General features: G+C 37.9%; 1 protein-coding gene across 4 annotated transcripts in view; it reads left to right on the forward strand.

Moving 5' to 3' along the window:
• LOC107999813 (puratrophin-1) overlaps positions 1-14,503 on the forward strand; it is a 323,391-nt gene that overhangs the window by 61,471 nt on the left and 247,417 nt on the right. For all 4 annotated transcript variants that reach the window (XM_062073658.1, XM_062073646.1, XM_062073654.1 and 1 more), the window contains exon 3: positions 5,584-5,784. In XM_062073658.1, the coding sequence (XP_061929642.1) occupies positions 5,584-5,784 (201 nt within the window). The remainder of the gene's footprint in view (positions 1-5,583; positions 5,785-14,503) is intronic.

The raw sequence follows: 14,503 nt of genomic DNA on the forward strand, positions 1-14,503 counted from the left end.
AGTTTCCTTCTGTATCGTGTTCTGCTTATCGGCTGAGCTCCTATTCTTTTATTGTACGCTAGGCTCACGGTCTGTTGATATTTATGAAAAATGGCGGTCGAGACCATGGTTGTGACCCAAGTTTAGGGATATTAAAGTAACGACGAGTATACGTTACGGTGGTTTTACACGGAAATTCAACTAATTCGCAAATTTCGTTTTACGACGAAGAGTCTCTTTCAAGAAATAAATTAAAAAATAGGACATTGACGTTTCATCAAAAAATGAAAAGATATCTGAATATTCTACTAGGTAATAAATATGATAAATGCTTGTAATTGAAATTTGTGCAACGTTAAACTATTAATTTTTATCGACACTTGAAAACTCGTCGTTCGTGTAACCAGCACAAACGTTTGAATATCCGACCGGTATTAACAACTATCATCCATTTAACAGCGCGAGCAACTTTCAGTTGTCTGTACACGTAGCAAGACATCACTATACTATATTTCATCGCGAAATAAAGTGAACAAACGCTCGTTGTCACCGTGCAAGGAGCAGTCGATCATGCTTTGATAGGCAAAATATTTAGGTTGCTATTGAAGCGGTAGACAGGAGTGTCGATGTTGTGCCGTTGTCGCTAAGTGGACACATTTCTATTAGAATGTACGTAATAATGCGAATGCTATTCAACCAGCTTCATATCAAGTTATATCTATTAATAAGCTTTCTCTGGGTAAAGTCTTAAAACGCATACTCTGTTATTCGAAACAAACTCGTTGACAATCGATAATACCGGCAATAATATCGTTACAATATCCAATATTCCCAGTTTTGTAAATGATACTTTCAATTCTTTTTCTTTCACAATGAAACGAAACGATGAAATTTAATTGAAAATTTTTCGAGATCAACGAATACAGAAATAAGGATAAAAGTTTTATTCGTTCGAAATTTCAACGAGTCAACGAAATACATTGAGAATGGAAAAATTTTAGCGTGATAAAATGGAAGGAAGGAACGAGCCAATGCGAATCGGCCGTAATCCGTGGAATACAGGCCAGGTAAGAAGTGTCAGACACGCCAGGGAGAGTGATAACCCGTCAGTTATATAAATGTATTAAATTATATTCTATGGGTTAGACACGCATCGCGGAGAATGGGTTGGACGTCTGGCTGATTGGTTGGGTAGATCGTGTAACAAATGTTTTCACGATCTGTATTATTCTCGGCCGAAGGGGGGGAAAAAACTTCTTCTTACGCTGTTGCCTTCCAGCCAGCCTATCTCTCCCCACTACTCCGTTTCAATTGTTTCCATTATAGACCATCGTAGATTCCCATGGCTCGCGAGTTTTCGAGCCCTTGATCGATGTCACGCTCCAAGACAAATCTACGAGGATTGACACGGTTGCGAAATTCACGGCGGGAGAATACGAGCTTTGAAAAGTCGAGATCTGAAAAAACTTGAGAGATAAGCAGTATGAATCCTACGTAATACAATTTCCTTACTTTTTCGCTTTTTTAAACGATAAATCCGTATGGATTCACGACAATGTATATTTGCTTTTAAAATTTTTGGAAAATTAGTTTCTGGATCGTTTCGAGTGATGATTTCAACTTCCTTAAATCGCTATATTTTACCCACCAAACTCGAAATTCATTGCAAATTGGTGGGCGTTGAGAGATATTCCTCCGGCACAAAGCTGTTGGACAAAGCGGCCGGTTAAACAAAGAGGCTAATCAAGCGCCCTCGGTTCAGTATATGGAAAAAGGCAAGGGTTGACGATTTCATTTTCTGTTTCTGTCGTATCTTCCTCGCCCCTCACCTGCGACGAGACACAACGAACGGATTGGAGCGAGCTGTCGATCGATGATGGCTCTTGTACCCGTGGGGGAGTTTCGAGGGCAGGGAATTTCGTTTGAAGTACCTTTGATTCGGTTTATGACGGGATGAATTGTTGGGCTTTCGATCGAAACGCTCACTTTCGGGTCGATTAATTAATTGGACGATGTTTTCTGGCAAGAGTTTTTCACTGGCAAGGATTAGCGCGCGCGTTATTCGATTAGTATCCGTGAGAAGTTGGTTATTCCCTTTTTTCTTTGGTTTCTAAATATTTTTAAAATGCATACATTAATTTGCGAAGATCAAACAACAAAACATTTTTTAAAAACATTTGTTTGATTCTCTTATAAATATTCATAAAGAAAAATGTCCATCCTCCTCGCCACAATTCGAAAATAAATCACGTATAATCACAGGGAAGGGTAAATAAATTACTCCCTGTGAATGCGAACGCATTAATAAACGATATACGAGCATAATATGTGGCTGATTAAAACCGCTTGCGCGCGGTGGGCCACGATTAATTTATGCGAATCCCCATGAAATCCTCCCCTAACGAGCCTTTTACGCGCCCCGTCGACTTACCCCTTTCCCCATAAATTTCGACCGGCCAAATATCGGTAGCGATGATACCCACCGAAATGACGAGCCCTGTTATTCCAATATCCTTGTACACACGCATATATACGTGTGTGTGTGTGTGTGTGTATAACCCGGGGCCCGAGTCTGGCGAACTTTAAATTATCGATACTCGGCGAGCACCACCAGCGAGACAATAGCTGATTTATACTACTCGTTTATGAGGTCGGCAACAGTTGCTCGAACCGTGTAATCGGGGACATTACAAATTGAAGTGGCTGTCATTCGTATAAGCTTTAACGCGGGCGATTGTAAGAGATTGTAAATTGCGATTCAGATTTCTTTCTCCCCGGTTGTTTGATCTTGTTTAGATTATTGTTTGAAGAGAGAATGGAATTTATTTGATTTACCTTGTTTGCGGTTTTGAAGTTGAACCGTTTGTATGAAGCACGACTTATTATATTGTAACGTATGCATTTCGAAAGTATCGAAAATGTCACGCGTTTAAGTAGCACAAACGCGTAACAGGTTTTTAGAAATTGTTCTCTTTATCGATCGATAGGCCGTTTCTCTCTGCAAAAATTCGTACTTTGCATAAAAGAAGTGCATATATGAATCCATTTTACCATGTATTTCAGTGAACATTATCTTTCACGAATATTCCCAATTTTATTTGTTAATTAAAAATCAAATACACGTTTAAATCGTAAATTCAGTAGATCGATATTCCACAATCTTCATCCTAATTACACGATTTTACATTCCTCGCGTGTCCTTCGAAAAGACCCGATTCGTCTCGAGGCGGATGGGGGCGGAAGCACGTGGGCGAGCGAGCACGTGTATAATGGTTACATCGCTCGAGCGGCCGTTAAACCACAATGTTTAATGCAGCCCGGTGTAACGACGCGCGCCGATATAATGCACCCACATCGCCGCAGGGAGGACGCATGCCACTTGTCCGCTCGGGCATCCGGCCGAGCGATCCTCCAGCGGATAGCAACAGCGCTCCCCTCCACGTCCGAAAAGTGTGTCTGGAGTTGCTCGGCGAAAAGGACGAACTGGATCGCCTCGATTCGCGTCGACGAACGTTGAACGAAGGTGTTTGCATTTGATTTATGATTTCTCGCTGTACGATTTCATTCGTTCATTTTCGGCAGGAAAAGGAAAAGTTTTAAATGTCGTCCTGTTAGATTTGTTCAATTACACTCTTGTTATTTGGAATTAAGGTTAAACTTGAATTAATAGAACGACGAAGAAAATTGTTAGTTAAAAGTATAATTATTAAATTTATAACTTTTATTTGCTAAAATATTTAGAATATATTTTTGTTATTCTGTTCCAAAAATATATATACTACGCGAGTACAATTATTAAGGACGAAAAAAAAATTCAAATTTAACCGGATGTATTCGGTACACTTTGCATACACCCCATAAAGAGGGAGAAGACAAACAAGAAGAAACGAAGGCGTCGATGCTCATCGAATTAATCTTCCTCCTCCGAAAAACAAGTTCCCAGAGTTCATTGAAAGTCCAGAACGGGTGCTGGCATAAAATTCAATTTATTCCCCCTTGTTTGTTCTCACCGTTGGGGGAGATCGACGTCGATAACAGATTCTTATGGCGTAAGCCATGATTCCATAACAATATGGAAGAGGACTTGGGACCGTTACCTCGGTTGTCGTCCCTCTCGCGAGCGCTTCCCTTTTCCGGAACCGTAGTTCACGTTAAAACGCTTCTGGGAACGCGGAAACCCAAGATGTTGCGTAATCGAAGAATTCATGTTGTAGATTTGATTATAAATTGCGTCTATATTTTAAATGGAATATTCTTCGAATTTTGTCAAATGGAAAATAACATTTATGAAAAGAAACGAAAGTTAAAATATCGTTCGTTCAAGGGGAAGAAATGACTGCTTGAGCACTTATTCGCTATTCAAATGTAATTGTTCATAATCCGCCATTTTAATTTCAAACATGCAAAAGCATTATAAACATATATATAAACGCACTCTAATTTTTTTACATATTTAAATTAATTTAATTTTATTACTTTAATAAAAGACAGGGAGTTTTAAAAATTGCTCGGCATACTTTAAATTCCACTGCGTTCTTTTGCGTATTCCGCGATCTTAATAATAAATATTCAGAAGAAGACAAGTGGCAACAATGTAATTAATTATCGGCTATCTGGTGGAATTAATCTAGTTCGGCCTGTGGTTGCCCACACTACCACCAGGTAGTAATAATAATCTCTTGGTATTCGTTCATTTATCACGGGGCTACAATAAGGAGATAAGAACGCGTGCATTGTGCTGCTGCGTCCGTGATAAGTGCTGAATATTAACAATGCAACTATCTCGACCTTTGCCAGCCATTATACCGTTCATTAGCGGTAATGGGGATTGTATATTCAATTATCAATTGTTTTCTGAAATTAATTTCGTGTTCCTGGATTAGGCCTGAATTCAATTGTACGAACGGAGGAGTTGCACAGGTTACCAAACTTGTTATCCACGTCAAATTTTTTTTTATCATGGCAGATTTAACGCCAACGTTCTTGACTTATCTTTTATATATCTTTTTTCTTTAATTCTCAAAATATTAACAAAAGGAGATTGATTGAACTTCTTGAATAATATGTGATATTTATTTAGGAAATTTGTTTAATCTAACCGTTTAATTAAATCTTTAATGAATATTCTCGCAACGGTCGTGAGAACGAAGAAAAAAAGAAATTCTTCAACTTTGAATTTTAACATTCTTTCAATGAAACTTTTATACGAGAGATGTAAGTGAATCTAACAATCACTATGATAAACGAAGAAACAAAGTTCATCGATCCACAATTTTAACCAATAAATTTTTGTACCATGTCGCAACGTACAAATTTCATTGATGCAAAAACGTTTGCAATTGTAATTCTTTTCACATTGATCAGTTACCAACACTGTTTCGATCGATTATAGATTATTAAAAAATAAGATTTACAAACGCAGCGCCATCAACATCGCACTCCACCGCCTGTCGCGAGCCTCGAAATTAATTTCGTTTACCGAACCCTCCCTTCCCCTTCCACATCCTCGCGATCTTGTTCAGATAAGGCTTCCACTGTCACTCGGATGTACATAATAACGTTTCCCCTGGTAAACAGACACGTGAAAGGAGCGCTGTGTTGCAGGGTCGCGGAGACGTCGCATCGCTGGTCCGGAACTTGCTCGGCCCGATTTACGGCGATGGTGTTATCAATCTGTTGATAAGGCAGGCCCGGGACATCCTGGTGTGCGCTTATCACGGCAACTTGGAGAACTTCCTCAAAACTTATCTGTCACCGGCCGCGACCCTTTTGGCGGAAGTGAAGTCGGCGGCCGCCTCCGAGATGGTGAGTATAACACTTTTGCATAACTCGATAGATGTGTCGATTAATTTTCGAAACTACTTCAGAAACTGCTTTCGTATAATTTCAAGATCGTAAAATGTTTTTCTCTCTTGCTTTCAAATGAAACAGGAGACGACATCGATAAATATTGTAAATATTAATTTTTTTAAATCGTTATTAAACACTTGGTAGCCGATTAAAAATTTGAGAAGTTTGGGGTATCGATTTAGGGGTTAATCGCTCGTTTCTTCCTTGAAGCTGGATCCGGATGGAGCAGGAAAGGTGAGAGAGCTCGGATTGTTCCGCGAAACGATTAAAGTAATCAGTCTCGTGGCTGACGAGAGTCCAAGTATGGCTGGACTGGATCCAGTTTCGCGGCCAATTGCGAAATCCGACTCGCGCTCCGGATGACAGGAGCTTCTATTTATATAACCGATGACCGATTTAATTGGCGATGAAGGCGTAGATAAAAGAGGAAATTGTCTTTTTTTTCGGATTCGTTGAAGAACATGGAAATGGGGTATATTTGGAAATCTTGTTGCTTCATTAAGGCAAATGAGGATAAAGAAGAATAAAGAATAAGACTGTTTGGAACAGAGGAAAGAAAATAGTATAACTTTACTAAAAAGATTATACATGATGAGAAATTCCAAAGTTTTTCTTTTGCGAAAAGAATTCCTTGTATATTTGTTATTATATATGTATATTGTTTGATTCGTCGAAGAAAGACATAATTTTCTAACAAAATTTGCATACGAAAAATTAAGGGCTTTTCGTAAAAAGTTTGCAATCTCGCAATATTTTACAAGATATTTTACAAGATATGCTCGAGACGTTTCAACGAGAGGACAATCGAGAGAGAATTGTCTCAAAGGGAAGAATTTTCGTCTCTTGTCGATCATCCCCCTAATAACCCCTAGTTGCGGGTAACCGGCCTGTCTTCGATCTCGAGGGTCAAAGGGCACGTGTCCTCTTAATTTATTCACGTCGAGGGCCACGCCAGTCGCACGAGGTGTTTCGAGAGGGTGTTGGCAGAGGTCTCGAAATCGTGCTCCTAAACGTTAATTAAAACTCACCATACACCGCTTTCATCCGCGTGGAGGGGTGGCTTTGGCAGAAGGGGAAGATCGAGGTGATGAATAAAGTTTCGAAGACTCGATAATTGTTGTTCTGAGTGATTTCGTAGGTGAATCTTAATTAAGAAAGTAGTGACAATTTTCTTAATATTATAAATTTATAGAATTTTAACAGTAATTTATGAACTAGCTTTAATATATAGTTTAATAAAAATTGTATTCTTTTACACAATTGCTATCTTTATCTTATTCTAAAATCCAACGTATAAAAGTGAGCAGGATAATTTGATTAAATCATTCCTTGTTGTTTCTTTTCAAATTTTACGTGTATTTCGTGGTCGCAAATTTTGGAAAATTTCAAATTCTAATAACAATTTAGAAAAATCGTGTACGGAAGTAGAGAATCGAGAATTCAAGAATATAACGACACTTGTAACTCGTCAAAATTTCGAAGATCAACGCTGCAACTTGAGCGGGATGGAAGCTGCACAATAGAGCGCTCGATAAATTGCAAAGAGAAGACCAATAAAGAAAAGGACGCGGTGGCTCACGACAATTTGGCAGATATGGGGCAGCGATGTCCCACACGGTGGAAAGCGGAGCGCTGTGCCTGTTGCTCGCTCGTTAGCGCAGAATTTCTGAAAGTAGGCAGCTAGAGAAGCTAACCGGCGCGTTCTACCTAATATAGGCGAGCTGAGGCCTTTGTCCGGCGAGCAATCACATCCGGTATAACTTTCGATCTGGAAATTTGGATTCCTCCAAGCAGATTCGGGCCTTCTTGATTAAACTCGCCTTTTAAGATTCGAATCAGGTCAAAGGCTTCTACTTACATTTTTATAATTTTCTACGTATCCCTTAATTATTATTAAGGGATACGTAGAACGAATGATACGATTGATTTAATCAATCGTAAGAGAGATTCGAACATTAATTTTCTCTCCTCTTACGGAAACATTCGAATAAATTATAAGGGATAAAAGGAAAAAAGTATGATACGAAGGAGGAAAATATTTGACGGATAAGAACTTCATCTTCCCTTATCCATCACCGCTGCCTTTTCCCAACCATTCTTCTTCACGGTATCCAGAAATCTAATACTCGTTGCAACCCCGGCAATAACTCTCCCCGCAAGAATTATCCCTGCGCCCAACACCGAGCGCAAACAGGAATCTCTGATCCGACGGGGAAGAAAAGCTGTACTACCCAAGCGATATATCAACGCAATTTGCCAGCATCCTTTCGATCAATAACTTGCTGCACGATGTACACGGGATGAAACAGGAATTATCGTTCGTTAAACGATCGGCTCGAAAGGTTGTCGAATGTTCGGGTCGAGTGAATTATCTGGCGGACAAGTAATTCGACGGAGATGCTCGTTACACCTAGCCTTGTCTTAATCGACCGCGATCCACGATTCTCTAGAAAGAGTCTATATTATGGATCATCGTGAAACATGGGTTTCTTTGTTCTTTAAAGTAAACTTTGTTGTCAAAAGAAACATTCAATTTTTTCGGCGAGTATAACTCGAAAACAATTAAAAAAATCAGTTATCGATTGTTTAATCCAGATTTTATTCATTCGGAGAGGATTAAGCGTCCGATTGGCTAGGAAGAAGAATTATTCACCTCGATTCAGATATATTTTAAATACTTAAATTTGGACCACCGTACGCGACGTATATGCAATCGCTGTATCAAATGGAACCGATAACGATGAGGTTACGCGTGTGTGGCTCGACTGTAATGGCAATAATTTCTCGCCAAATAACGACTCGTTTCGTACCGTATACGGAAAAGGACGCCCAACGAACGGGTTTAGGGACTCGCCCTAGACCCGTTCAGAGTCGAGAAACACGATCGTAAATATCCTTTCGTGCTCTTCTAGCGTCTTAACCGGGTCCAGGATTTTCGTTTCGGGAAATTGGAGAAAGTGGAGAGGAAGATCGATCACTCATAGATTCTCTTTTTACTTTAATTCTCTTTATTAATAATTTTTCGCTTAGTTAAAGACAATTTATATTTATGAGAGAATTTCACTGTGTCGAAACCTCGAAAGTCAGTGCCATTTTTGATTTCTATTATATAAATAATTAAGATGCTCAAATGACACGTTTGTATAACGCGAATTTTCGAAATGTTCAAAATTGGTAAGATCCGATTGTTTTTCTCGATGCTGTTACATCGAACTGGATGGTTAAAAAAAATAGTACATGGAAGATGAAGAGAGGAAGAATGAGCGGATGATGGAATCGGATCGACCCCCTCCCTTCGTCGTTCCTTTCGCAATCCTAGTCTTCCAAGTAACTTCGATAAGCTCGGCGCTGCAACTCGATGTTGCGATACGAACAGAAATAAATATCTCAGGGTTTCCCTTACACCTGTGCGGGATTATACGCGTTTATCTGCGCGAGCTCGATCCGCCCACGCGAATTCCTGCCCTTCGAATATCGAGTCGAGTGTTGATCGCATTTCTTCTTGGATTTGCGATCGTGACCAGAGTTTTACTAAGATCGGCCTTGCTATTCTATTCTATTTGCTTTTTCGAATCAATGTATTTGTTTGGTAATAATTATTTGAATATCGATCGATTATTGGAATTATTTCGATAACAATATGAAAAAGGAACATTAATTCGATACGTTAGATCGATAATTGATTCGGCTTCAATCGGATAACGAAAACCGGATAATGTGAAAGCGCTTTAAGAGCGAACAAATCGTGATATAAGCGACGAAGCAAGTTGATCGAGGAAAAGAAACGAATTAAAACAAACGCAACAGCACGTAAAAAGTCATCTCACAATTTGTTCATTATATCGTTATCCTTTATTCTTCCAGTTTTTTCCTTTTTTTTGATATTCACGCGTCGTAATATGATTATTTAGAAAATATATGATATATTTTGGTGCTTTTTTAAACATTTTTTTCTAACTGACCTGTTTGATTTATTAACAGTTTAATCGATTATTATAAATTTCAAAATTTACGCTTACTTAATTATCCGAATCCTCTTCCAAAATCTTCCCTTATTCTCCAATGCCTGTCATCACAAGATCTTTCAAATTACGAAACTATCCACTCCACTGTATCGTCATCGAACTCCTCTGGGCTGGGTCATTTGATCAAGAGACTGTGTGCCAGGTGGCCAGGACTCACGTAGATGACCACACACAGGCGAAGGGTGCGTATAGACTGATGACAAAGCCGGTGGAAAACGGGACCGTGAAGGAATACCGGGGAAGAATAGCAGAAGGTGTAGCCAGATAGCGCGGAACAACGCGATGAGAGCATCGAAGACACTGTAACGGTGCCTCGTCCGAACTGATTGACAATGATTGAAGGCTGTGTGTCTTGGAACTGCGATAGCCAGCTTCCAGATTCCAGATTCCTCCTGTAAACCACCGACACACGTGTACAGGGTGTTTGGAATTAGAAAGAAAATTTAAGGGATGATTCGAGTTGAAGCTTATTTTTCAAGTAATTGAAAGATATAATAATTTTTAACGTTTTGCGTATGAGTTAAATGTTAAACTTCAGTGTACACTTTTTTATCCGTTTTAATTTCTAGAATTATCCCTCAAATTTGGATATTTGGAATGGAATTAGCTATAAAAATTTATCGTGATTTTGATTTTTTAGAAGATAAGAAACAAAGATTATTTATGCCATTTCAGCTGTTTTACGTTTATTCGTAGAGAGGAGTTTTTTTTGAATTTTGAAACAGATGTAGTCGAACACCCTGTATATGTAGGACTATAACTATCTTCATTATTGAATCTAGAAGATCTATGCCGGGAGCAGAAACATCGACCCACGCGTTGCGATCAGTCAGTTTCTTCCGATCATCTCGATCGAAGAGCCACCCAAGAGCGAATCTATTATTTGCGCTAGATTAAATTAAAGCTATTTCCGCGATCCTCTGACATCGATATATCGCGATATGGATGGAAAGATATCGATTTTCGAAGGTATGAATGATGACAAGATAGGAAAAATGATAGGATTTTAATACAATCTATTTTTCTTTGTTATCTTGTTATCGATATTTAATAACTGATAAAATAATTAAAACTCTATCTTCGGTATAATACTTAATGGCATCATTATTCAAACTCATTATTCTAAAGAAAAAAAAAATTTCATTAATATTTATCAATTCGACCTCTTCCAATATGGTTTCCAATATTTTCATGGAGAAAATATCATCGAGCGAAATCTACTAAAATTCCGCCAAAGAGAAATCTTTTTATCGAGTACGATCATTTGTCGTGGGGAACGCGAAGTTTAGATTGTGGAATTTTAACGTTTCAAACGCACATGCGATTCGCGCCTCGTGCTATTAATGGGGAAATTTCAAGGAAAAGAAACTTGTGCGAAATCGACGATATGCTCTCGAGGCTCGATCGGATGATATATCGATACCACAGTAGAGACAGTATTCGCTGTTACCAGATACTTAACCCGCGACCAATCGGTTATTTACACGACTGGTTACCTAGCTACCTACTTGCTGGCTATCAAACGAGGACCGACCTCTATGCGAGAGACAATGAGACGAGGCGTCCTCGCTTTCGAGACGGTTACCGTTTTGTTGTTCCTAGATGCTTCCTCGATGGTACTTGGAAAATGTACTGTATAAGAGAAGCTTGGATAACTGTTTCTTTGGAATGTTCAGAATTTTATGGTAATAACTATGAAATAACCTTAAAATAGGTGAAGCTTGTCAAATGGAAGATATTTGTTTTAGATTGAAAATGAGGTTAGGAAATGTGCAGGTCAAGATAAGCTTGAATAATGTTTCCTTGGAACATTTTGTGGTAATGGTTGTGAAATAATCTTGAAATAGATGAAGTATATTATGGGAAATATTTGAAATTGTTTTGGATTGAAAGTGTTAGGAAATGTGCTACGTAAGAGAAACTTGGATAACTTTCTTTGAAGTATATGGAATCTATGAAATGATCTTTGAATGGATGAAATTTATTAAACGATATTAAAAGATATTTGAAAGATTGTTTTGGATTGAAAATGTGTTCTTTGAAATTTCCTTGAATATGCAGAATCTTATGATGATATAGAATGAAAAGTTTATCGTTAAATAGAAAATAACAGAAAGATTATCTTGGAGAGATATGCTTGGGAAATATATGGAGAAGTTTGAATAACTCTTTCTGTGGAATAATATATAATGATGTTGGAATAGATGAAGTGTTATTGAGAGATATTTAAGAATAAGTTTCAATCAAATCTTCAACTGAAAAAATTTGACATTTGAGAAATTAAAGGAATAGTAAAGTAATGCATGATAATATAGTTTTTTCCAAATACATTTACTTATAAGTATTCAAATGTTCTATTATTCTATTCTAACATTTACATATTAAGTGATATATGTACAATAAAAATGTGAAACAGATATGAACAAAAAATAAATACTTTACTCATATTCTACTTTTTTCAAGTGCACTTAATTACAAAATATACTTACAAATACTCAAACAAGCTTCACTAATGCATTCTAACATTTACATATTAAATGTATGAATGAAAAAATCAACACTTTACAGATATTCCACTTATAACGAGTACTCAAATGTTCCATTATTGCATTTCAAATTTACATACCAAATATTCTTCAATATTTCTTTTTAAATGTTTTGTTAATATTTAAAAGAAGAGACTTGTCAAAAAAACGAGATGGATAAAAGAATGTTTTATTCGTATGAGAAATGTATTCAAGATTACCAAAATTTATACATGGTAATATATAAATATCATATAATCCGCTTATTTTATACAAGTGGTATCGATTTGAACGACTGTAACGATAAAAATGAAATCCATATAACAATTAATGCAATTGTACGTAAAAATATCATTATAAAATATATAATGTATTATTTTTAAATCATCTCAATCGATTATAATTCAATTTTTAAACATTTCAATTAATGAAACACTACGATAAATATCACGATTCCCCATCACAATCCACATTACAGCCCATTAATTTTTCCATTCCTAACCTAACTCGACGAATCGTTATCGAGCGACTAGTTTTCAACTATGAAAGAAAACCAATATCTGTCTTTACCTTTACTCTTCTTTGCGAATAGCAAGCAATATCTAAGCTGGCATTATTTACGCATATCACAGCGACTTATTGTTCGTGGAAGATTCAATCTCTTGGATTCGAGAAAGTCTCTCTCCTCTTCCTGCATCCGCGCCAGCGAAAGAAGAATCAGAAGAGAGGTCGAAGATAAATGAACCAAGTGTTATTTTCCGAACGTGCCGCGCTTTTACATAATGAATAGGAAAGCGAGAAAACACGTCTGGGGAGGATTTTGTTTTATTATTTACGTAAGCGACCATGCGTACGGTTAAAGCGGTTGAATTTGCGTGCAAAAACTGCGACCAATTTCTAATAGCCGGTTGAATACGTGTGGTGGGGGGGATGACTAGTAACAAGCGTAGACAGTCCTTGCCAATGTGAAACGCTTAACTACGCACAAGTTTCCCTAGATTGTAGATGGTAGATAAGATACTTGGGCTTGTCATCGTATGGGACTGGGTAGCGGAAGATGCGCTTGTTTCCGATTGCTTCGCTTCATACTTTCTTGAATTTTGTTTTTGCGAAAAATGGGAGAAAAATCCATTTAAAACTAGCTCGACTTGTTTTATTAATTTATAAAATCTTAAAATCTTTTTGCTACACAAAATATTTCGAAATAAATCATCTATTTTTTTTTATATATATAATACAGAATTTTTTCATAGATATTACGTTTTTAAAAATTAAAAATAAATCTGCTCTTTCCCTCTTATTTGCAAGATATTTGTTAAATTGTATCATTTTGTATATTGCTTGAAAGATTTAAAAGAAATTGCACGTAACTATGACAATAATCTATTTGAAAAAAGTTTAAAAATATCAATCATCAAATAACGAAAGTTACTCCTGTATCGAATAACGTCAATTAAAATAATTAACAACTATTAGAAGTACGATTTCAAAAATCCATCGATCCTCTCTCGAGCACCTCATCCTAAAAGGAATCGATTCCCCCGACGTTCGAAACTTTCCTGCGCAAAAAGGAAATATCTCATTACACCAAACCATTCAAGACCACCAAGCGGAATTCCTCGAGTTCCAAAGCGTCATTGGCTCCGATGCTATAACTCAACATCACTTCCATATGCGTACGCCGCTCAATCGATTAAAATCCCCCATGAAATCACCGTGAAATCAGCTTTTGAAACCCTTGGGACGATTCTTAGACTCCGACAAGAAAGTGGCGCGATGAAACCGGGCGAATCAAATGGGGCTGCGTTTCACAAAGATTGGAAGGAAGATTGCGCGCCATTTCTTGTACGAAGGCCGCCGATGGGGAACAGTTCCGTGATGCTCGAGCCGGGTAGTTAATAAATTAGTCCTATAACGTGGAGGACGGGGCAAAAACTGGCGCTGCTTCATAAGCTTGTTCCTCCTCCGCGCGGCGTACCCGCGAGCACTCGCTCGCGGCCTGCCTTGAGCAAGCGGCACGCGGATTATCCGTAACGGCAGCGGCCTTCTTAAAGGAGATACAATTTAATTGGAGCTCAACTTCCTCAGCCTTTCACCTTGGAGACCATTCTTCTGCCTCGGTTT

The sequence above is a fragment of the Apis cerana genome, linkage group LG1 (assembly GCF_029169275.1).
Source record: "Apis cerana isolate GH-2021 linkage group LG1, AcerK_1.0, whole genome shotgun sequence".
NCBI lineage: Eukaryota > Metazoa > Arthropoda > Insecta > Hymenoptera > Apidae > Apis > Apis cerana.